At 40.3% G+C, this 9973-nt stretch overlaps 1 protein-coding gene across 1 annotated transcript; it reads right to left on the bottom strand.

Moving 5' to 3' along the window:
• Window positions 1-428: 428 nt before the first annotated feature.
• On the bottom strand, window positions 429-9822 carry si:dkey-220f10.4 (tubby protein homolog). The gene is made up of 12 exons (XM_014159220.2): window positions 9557-9822; window positions 8963-9119; window positions 8456-8698; window positions 7870-8010; window positions 7095-7241; window positions 5497-5666; window positions 5098-5259; window positions 4766-4878; window positions 4468-4582; window positions 4245-4343; window positions 3892-4063; window positions 429-3615 (listed from the first exon to the last, which is right to left on the bottom strand). The coding sequence occupies exons 1-12, from the start codon at window positions 9596-9598 to the stop codon at window positions 3482-3484; spliced, it is 1695 nt and encodes a 564-aa protein (XP_014014695.1). The 5' UTR covers window positions 9599-9822; the 3' UTR covers window positions 429-3481.
• Window positions 9823-9973: the final 151 nt, after the last annotated feature.

Raw genomic sequence — 9973 nt, 5'->3', positions numbered from 1 at the left:
CTGCATTCAGCAATACAGTAAGTGCTGAAAGCTTGACTGTAATCAGTATCGAAATTACTTTTGTAACTGTTGTGCAAGAGGAGAAATCATGAGTCATTGGTTTTATCTACATCTGAATCTGTTGGATATAGTGTTTTCATATCAGCAGTGAAGATTGGTATAATCATTAAGTTCTTTGACTAAAGGTATTTCCATCCTTGACTGCGATAAAGAGACCAAAAGGAGATAGTGGGGAGAGAAGATACTAACTTGCTGTACAAAAAACATCAACACAGAGTAATGGGTTTACAAGACGTTTTATACCATGGCTATAATTTAACACATTTAACACATTTGTCCCTAGAAATGTGTTCATTTACAGGTAGAAATGCATTCAACATCCACTGAAGTAGCTAGCAAGTTTACTAGATAGCTACAGTAGTTGCCTTGGTAACCAAACAAACAGACCTGCTTGTTTAGCTCATTGGTTCCCAAACTGTGGGGCGCGCCCTACCTTTTTTTAACGGAACTCAGTCTGGCTTTAAATTTACTCTTGAAAGTTGTAATAGTAGAATGCAGAAGGTGTTTTCCAGAAGTTTTCCTCTTGTCAAACCAGTCATTGCATACCTTAGAGAGCTATAATGTGTCAGAAATGTCCAGATCAACTAGCCCATGTCAGCTAACGTTTTTTAGCTAGGTTTTTTTAGACCATACATTTTGTTGTAATGTTTGAGTCAGTCAAATATCACATGAATGCACATTAGACATGGCAAAATGTATAGAATTGCATGAAAATTAGCTTTAAAACTGCTAAATGTTCTCTGAATCCCATGAGAACATTTTTATAATTTCAGGAAATAGACTTCAAACTTGCAAAATGTTCTCTCCAACAACAAGAGGGGTGTGAATAGTTTGTGTCATGAACAGTGCTTGTGCCCATAGAAATAGACGTGGCGTGAAAATCGAATTCATCAATGCCAATAATGTTTTCAATTCGACTTTTGCTTTCAAAAGCTGCTCAAACATAGAACATGTAAGGGTTAACTATAGCCATTGAACTCTACCGTGCTGATATACCATGCATTACAGGAAAATAATGCACGCTCTAAATTGTTCTTCAAGCCAATTAGAAACAAGTATTCAACAATGCCATAGTATAAAAATTATTAATCAACATGACAGTTTTATACATCAGTAAACATTCTATCAATAACAATTTATGGCAAATTTCACATCATTATCTTAAATATAGGCTCTTTGCAGCTTCAGGAATCCAGACTAATTTCCCCCTGGTGGCACCGGTGCTACTTACATTTTCAGTTGCTGGCACCAGCCCATAATTTGGTCGTACCAAACTTTTGTTGCAGCATCACGCAATAGGAAAAAATGACCAGCCATTTTAAAAAGACGTTCACAGTGCTACTGAGATGATATGATTCAGAAAATAAGTTATTCCATCTAACATAAATCATTTAAAAAGCCTTTTGTGAACTAACGCTCGCACTTGACTCTTGTCCCTCATACTAGCTCTGACTTTGCTGATAGCTACTTTATTGAGGAAAAATGTATTTACTTACTATGACTGTGATACAGTATGTGGTTGTCCCACCTAGCTGTTTTAAGATGAATGCACACTATCTGTAAGTCGCTCTGGATAAGAGCGTCTGCTAAATTACTAAAATGTCAACGGAAAATGGAACATGATCAAGATATTTTGATGTGCACCCTAAACCAGTGATTGTCATGAATGGGTTGACAATTCGTCTATTGTTGCTATATTTTACTCTCAAAATAGGGTTCCAGAACTGCAGATTTCTTTTGTTAAATAGATATACATTTGCTTACATCTATTGTGTGTACAAATATCACATAGGCTAATTAATTAGTAAACTCAAAATGCATTAGTTAGATAGCTAAATATAATATGCTGGTAGTTAGTTGTGTAATTGATTAATCTAACAGTAATTGTAATTTCCTAAAAACTTTGCAGCATACCCAATAATTTATATATAGGCCTATTCAATCACCGCAAATGGCAGATGCGTGCTTCCCGCACTCCACTCCGTATATCTCAAAGATATAGCCTACCAGATAGTTTGGTTAAAAAATGTGTTTAAACAGTCGATACTGAGAGTTGAGAAATAAATGTAATACCTTTCAGAAAGCTTAGACCCTCCTCTCTCCAACAGTCCCAACAGCTTCTAAACTTTTATTTTCCCGCAATTGAATTCTGAAATGTTACAAACAGAATGCATTTTGCTCTCCAACGAACCTACTTGGGAGCAGCAAGGGAGAAACAAGCACAGGGCAGAGCAGACAATTTCATTCAGGGATCAGAAAAATAGTGCACTTTAGATTTGACCAAATCATGGTTTTTGCCGCCCCAAATATAACTTTTTGAGAGAAGTGAAGTGACCAGCTAGAAATGGCAGCTCGCACTGATGCAACCAATTAAAATGTAACTCGCAAAGCCAAGTCAAAACCCAGATAACAAATGTTGTTTCTGGGAACGTTTTGGGAAGGTTATTATTCTAAGAACCAAAGGAGAACCTTTAGGGAACGTTATGGAAACGTTCGCTGGGAAGATCTCAAAATGCGACTAAATGGTTGCAGTCTAGAGCCCTACTGCTGCCATGATACACTGAGTGTACAAAACATTTAGGACACCTGCTCTTTTCATGACATAGACTAACCATTTGAATCCAGGTGAAAACTATAATTCCTTATTAATGTCACTTGTTAAATCCACTTCAATCAGTGTAGATGATTCCTGTGTGTATCAAGAATGGTCCACCACCCAAAGGCCATTCAGCCAACTTGACACAACTGTGGGAAGCACTGGAGTCAACATGGGCCAGCATCCCTGTTGAATGCTTTCTACACCTTGTAGAGTCCATGCCCCAACGAATTGAGGCTGTTCTGAGGGCAAAAGGGTTGGTGTTCCTAATGTTTGGTATACTCAGTGTATATTGCACATATGAGATTTTGTGGAATGTAGAAGAAAATGAAATAAAATTGAATACGTTACACTTTTGATAATGTGGAGCGGAGCCTTAAGACTGCAATCAATATTAAATACATGAATTGGACATATTTCTGATACATATTTCTTATAAAAATGTTTCAGTTCAAATATGATCAAACAGCCTGCACAAAACAGGTATGCTGTGCAACACTGTCATTCTCTAGTGAAGTTACATCTACCAGACATCTAAGCACAATATATAATTCAGAGGAGCTAGTTGCTGTTTTTCGGATAACATTTAGGAATATGTGTTCCTTACTGAGGCTGAATCATAACCTATACTCAATGACGTTGATTAGTTGTTACATTTATTTCCCAAAATCTAAAAAATACTTTTTGTGATCTCAGGTGTTGGAAAAATATCAAACACTTAACCAATGCTACCTGGAATGCACATTGACAATTAATACTGTGATAGAACTGTAATGGTAAGCCGTTAAGGCTCTGCTTCTGCTTGATTGAGTTGTCCACATGGTATCACTCACAAGCCAGTTTGCCATCGAAGGAGGAGAGCGTGATGGCGAAGGCCTGCAGGGGACACATAGGGAAGCTATAGTCCATGGAGAATACGTCCTCTGCCACCCGACCAAACTGCATCACAATGTAGTCCTCTGGAAGGGAGTGTAATTGTCCCATAGTCAGCAGGGTGGTGGGGATTGGATAGCAGTACATTATAAAAGGCATTGGGGGCGGGTGAATGAAGTGAATGATGAGCTATCATAGCTATGATATCATAGCTACACTATGCAACTTCTAACTTTATTCAAATTAAGGCATTTTTAAGCCACTACATGCAGAAATATAAAAAGGGTATTCTAAGACAGTTTATAGCCAATCAGGCGGCCTAAAGCACCTCTATTTCTCAGCAAACAATGGCCCTATCTTACCGTTGTCAGGGTGAACGATTTGGAAGTTTTTGACGGAGGCCTGTGTGACGCGGCCGTGGAAATTGAGCACGTAGGACTGTGTCTGTTCGTTCCAGCTGGGGGACTTGTTCATGAGGCACACTAGGTTGTCAGTGTTACCATTCTCATAGCGGGAGAGCAGAGACTCTATATCCTGAGAGATAACAGTAGATGAAGGAGAGAGTGGTAAACAGACTGTCCGTACCATATCTTTATTTATATAGTTACTCATTCTATTCTCTTATTCTATTCTGCATCATATTTATTGGTTTAGTGGCCTGATGAATTTAGCCTTAGGTCTCAATCTCAGGAGTCTTAGGTCTCCATAAACATACACTTTTTGGGCGAATGCACACTCTCTCATCATTCTCCATCATGCCAGGAATAACCACCGTCATTTTCCTGGGGCCTTTGAAACCTAGAACATTCTTCTCCTGAAAGACAAAAATACAGAAGAGAAGGTCATCGTTATTGGACGGATTTATTTTTCTCAGGAGGCAAAGGCCTACAGTAAATTAAGGAAGTCATTGTAAAGATGTAAAATTAAGTTTGACTCACATAACAGATTGCGGCAAGCTCTTGCCGAACTGACTCACACTCTTTGACGAAAGGCTTCTTATCTGGGTTATCCCCGCCGTCAAACACTGTGAATTTGGTGCCTAGCACATTTGATCTGAAAGAGATTGATCATACGATTTACATAGTACTGTGAAGTTAAGCAGAAGAACGGGACAGATGGACACAATAAATAAACAGACAGACAGAATGGAAAAAAATACTAAACTAAATTAAAAGTTGGTCACAATTGTTCTTTTTTTAAGTATGGTTGAACATAGATCGGTTGGGGGTTAGTTACCTTAGTTTGCCTATATAACTGTCTGTGTCTCTGGAAAGTTCTGTTGGATCAATGGAAATGAGATAATTGGAGGTTTTGCACTTCTTCCTCTTCCTGCCTGCCATTAAAAACACCTGAGAGAGGTAGAGAGAAAGAGGGGTATAAAGGGAGGATGGAGGGAGGAATCAAGAATGGACAATGAGAAAACAGCAGTTACATGAGTGCAATTAGTCTGATGATCAAACTGCTATAAAGGCTGGCCAATCATATACAGCACAAGGAAAGACTTGCAACAAGAGCATTCACATTGGCCAGCCATATATTCCATTTAACATTTTCTTTAGTACCCTTACCCTCTTCCCATCCTCCTTCTCCATATGGAGATAATAAGTGGGGTACATTCCTTTCTCCACGCCCCGCCTGTCCCGAGTGATTCTGCACTGGATTGTTGTATCTCTAGGGGCTGGATGCAGGGCAAATTTTTCAAGATCTTCAACTGAGACAGGAGTTGTCACCTGAGAGACAGAGACAGGAACGAAATGGGAAGGGTAGGGAGAGGAAAGGAGAGAGAAGAAAGAGGAAGAGATAGGAGGAAAGATGTTGATCAATTATTTTTTTCAGACATAAATTGTCTGAATGAAAGAGACATTCATAAGGTAATGGCTACCATATCTAGATTAAAGGGAAAATGTTTCATTTCTAAAAGGGACAAACACTGGTCTTTTAGAGTGCTGTTTTTATCACACTCTTACTCTTTCAATGTTGTCATCACTGTCTGAGGTGTCCTGCTGCCTGTAGTTGGAGTTAAGCAGTGCGAGATTGGCTTTCTCAGCTTTTTTTGTCTTTTTTGGAGTTTTCTCTTTTTTCTCTCTTTCAAGAATTTCATCTTCCTCCCTCTCATTGTCACTTATTTGGCACCTTGCTGTAGCAGTGGAAACAACATAGTCAAAGTTATTTAATGTAAACAAAAACGAAACTCTTTGTAGTATACCGGTAGGTTAGTTTAGTTTATACCGGTAATTGCACACAGAACAAAAATATAAACACAACATTTGCTTCATGCAGCACGACACATCTCCTTTGCATAGAGTTGATCAGGCTGTTGATCGTGGCCTGTGGAATGTTGTCCCACTCCTCTTCAATGGCTGTGGGAAAATTCTGGATATCGGCAGGAACTGGAACACGCTGTCGTACACTTCAATCCAGAGCATCCCAAACATGCTCAATCGGTTACATGTCTAGTGAGTATGCAGGCCATGGAAGAACTGGGAAATATTCAGCTTACAGGAATCGTGTACAGATCCTTGAGACATGGGGCCGTGCATTATCATGCTGAAACATGAGGTGATGGCGGAGGATGAATGGCACGACAATGGGCCTCAGAATCTCGTCACGATATCTCTGCGCATTCAAATTGCCATCGATAAAATGTAATTGTGTTCGTTGTATGTAGTTTATTGCTGCTCATACCATAACCCCACCGCCACCATGGGGCACTCTGTTCACAACATTGACATCAGCAAACTGCTCGCCCACACAATGCCTTGCACACTGTCTGCCATCTGCCCGGTACAGTTGAAACCAGGATTTATCCGTGAAGAACACACTTCTCCAGCGTGCCAGTGGCCATCGAAGGTGAGCGTTTGCCCACTGAAGTCGGTTACGACCCCGAACTGCAATCAGGTCAAGACTCTGGTGAGGATGACGATCACGCAGATGAGCTTCCCTGAGACGGTTGCTGACAGTTTGTGCAGAAAGTCTCGGTTGTGCAAACCCACAGTTTCATCAGCTGTCCGGGTGGCTGGTCTCAGCCGATCCGGCAGGTGAAGAAGCTGGATGTGGAGGTTCTGGTCTGGCGTGGTTACATGTAGTCTGCGGTTGTGAGGCTGGTTGGACGTACTGCCAAATTCTCTAAAATGACGTTGGAGGCGGCTTATGGTAGAGAAATGAACATTCAATTCTCTGGCAACAGCTGTTGTGGACATTCCTGCAGTCAGCATGCCAATTGTACTCTCTCTCAAAACTTAAGACATCTGTGGCATTGTGTTGTGTGAAAAAACTGCACATTTTATAGTGGCTTTTTATTGTCCACAACACAAGGTGCACCTGTGTAATGATCATGCTATTTAATCAGCTTCTTAATATGCCACACCTGTCAGGTGGATGGATTATCTTGGCAAAGGAGAAATGCTCACTAACAGGGATGTAAACAAAATTTGAGAGAAATAAGCTTTTTGTGCGTATGGAACATTTCTGGGATCTTTTATTTCAGCTCATGAAACACGGGACCAAACCTTTACATGTTGCGTTTATATTTTTGTTCAGTATACCTTGCAAACGTATGACTCACATGTGTTGAGGTGTTGTTTTTTCTTGGGTGTTCCTGGGATGGGGCTTTTTGACCAATCCTTTCTCTCGCCATCACTGTCCCATTCTGGTGTCTCAAACTCTACTACTGAATCTATCTGAATGGCTGGAGACTTAGTGATAGTGTTTGCTGGAAATTGAGAGAAATATAAAAATATGGTAATGCTGAAAGGTAGTAATGAAATGTGTTATAAAATATTTTGTGTTGCTCTCATGTCTACTAGTTATTCACAGGAAACAGATAAAAGCAGCCAGATCTCCTAAGCATTTACAAAACATGAAGAGAATGAGTTATACAGTACATGACTGTGGGTACTTTTTAAGGTTAGTCCAAGTGCATTGCTGCTAGTTCTAGAGTACATCAGTTTGATAGGACGACAACAAACGTGCTTGATCAATGGGTTATAGGCATACACCTTGCCCTCCTGAAGAGGATCAGAATACCTGGGTCTATCTGGCTCGGTTCCATACCCGATGCCCACTGAACAGGGCAGTCAGGCTATCGTGAGCCATTTACTGTTTGCCCTTTCATAGCACAACAGTGGTATTGGAGCCAAAGTTACGTCTCAATGGGCAAGGCCTACAGATGCCTTTAGCAGTAACTCATATTCTTCTATAAAACACAAACCAATGATAAAGCCTTTAAAATCAAGCCTTCTGAGCAATCATTTGTAACCATGTCTGTGCAAATCTCAGATACGGTGGCAGAGGTTATCCATCACACATTCAGCATGGTGTATGACATTTGTATGTCTTACCCTCTTGTTCATCAGTCTTGTTTTTTCTCTCTTTACTTGGGGTGGGTCCTTTCAATTTGTCCTTCTTTGTTTTTTTCTCTCGCTTCTCCTTCTCTTTCTCCTTCTCTTTCTCCTCTCCCTTATCCTCATTCTGTTCCAACTCTAAAAGATTATAGACAGAATATATTTTTTTACTACATTTTGAGGAGGACCATCTTCCTCTTCCTCCTTGAGGAAGCCTCCTCTGACAAACACTCACAGACACACACAAACACACACACACAGCAAACACACAGCAAAAGTACACAACACACACACACACACACACACGTGCGCACACACACACACACACACGTGCGCGCACACACACACACACGTGCGCACACACACACACACACACACACACACACACACACACACACACACACACACACACACACACACACACACACACACACACACACACACACACACACACACACACACGATATCCTGTGTGTGTGTGTGCGTGTGTGTGCCATGTGTGTGTGTTGTGTGTTTTTGCTGTGTGGGTGTGTGTGTGTGTGTCTGTGTGTGTGTCGTATCTCATAGGATAAAATGATCTCACGTTTTGCTTGTGCCTTCTCCTTTTTCACACCTTTCTCTTTCTTCTCCTTCTCTTGCTTTTTCACTTCTGCTGGGCCTTCATTTTCTGTACTAAGTTTAGGCTTTGGCTGGCTGTCAATTTCCACGTCCATAGTTTTGGTGATGATGGGTTTCTCGGGGGGCATCTCATCTGTAGCATCAGTGTTTTTTAGGCTGAGCTCTCCCAGAGTAATTTCCTCCAGTGGGTTATCATGGGCCTCTTCAGCTGAAGAGTATAACATGGCCATTACAAGTCAGACATACAGTACTAGATGGTTATTGGTAAATTATGTACAACTAATAGTTCTCGCCTACATCTTGACAGAGGTTGTAACCATTCAACAATATTTTATTCTTGATTAGAATGGTGTCAATATGGGGGCATGTATTTGGAAGGCTGATAATGTAGCCAACACAGTTGTATGACTGTTCTGTGGTTCAGTATACTGTATTGTGAGAGTACTATACATTGAGTGTTCATATCACCAACCATTTAATGAGTTGTTGCTCTGGGATTGAGTAATCAACAGGTCTGTGTCATCTGCTCCAGTCTTCTGCTTGCTTTTCTTGGGTCGAACATCCCTATTGGCTGTGACCATTTGGGTATCGGCCCTCCTTCTCTGCTGCTTCTTCATCAAAAGGGAACGCTGAGGGAGATTCTGGGCTTAATCTTAATTCCAAGATTGCATCAATGTTCTACCTCTCCATCGGGTTCAAAAACACAACAACCACTTGCATCACTTTTAAAAGAAGTTGACCCATTTCTTTGATTAGCCTATATGAAAGGGTTAACTAACAGTTAATTCTTATTGTAAGATTGTCATGTTTCATCTATACTGCTAAATGTAACATATTACATTGTTTCAATATTCACAATTTAAACTACACATGATTTTCTTTCGAATAGGTTAAATTGAGGTTTATATAGACTAGTATCTAGAGAGACCTGTTGCTTTTATTTGGCATATACACTGGATCTGTACACCACACTTTTTTTTGCCATTTGTCTATATTACACAATATTGTCATGAATGTCAGTTTAGAGGAAGTCATCTGAATTATAGTATCATTTTGATTTCCTTACCTGATTGTCCAGCTTTAGTTGACGCAATTCTGGGTCCTCCATGGCTAAAGTAATTGTACTGTAAATAAGACTCCAATAAGACCGCTAATGGCCGTCTGCTGAGGAGAAGATACCACACTATCTAAATAGATTTACCTGGACAAATGTGCAGCCTGCAGACAAATAATACAACTAATACGCACAGACAGATTCTCAACGTAAAAACATGAAACGTGTTTCATTCTATCTCTATCTCTCTCCGTCTGACATAAGCATATGCACCTGCATGCAACAGAAGGTAAAGTGGATTAAGAGGGATAATGTTCTTAAACTCCATGGCATAGCACATGCAGTATGGACTGGTGAGTGGTGACAGAGCTGACCAGTGACAAATAACATTGAGTCTTTGAAAGAGTCATGTTTAATGTGTAAGAAGAA

Source organism: Salmo salar, chromosome ssa19 (assembly GCF_905237065.1).
Source record: "Salmo salar chromosome ssa19, Ssal_v3.1, whole genome shotgun sequence".
Taxonomy (NCBI): domain Eukaryota; kingdom Metazoa; phylum Chordata; class Actinopteri; order Salmoniformes; family Salmonidae; genus Salmo; species Salmo salar.
This window is presented reverse-complemented; position numbering and strand designations above follow the sequence as displayed.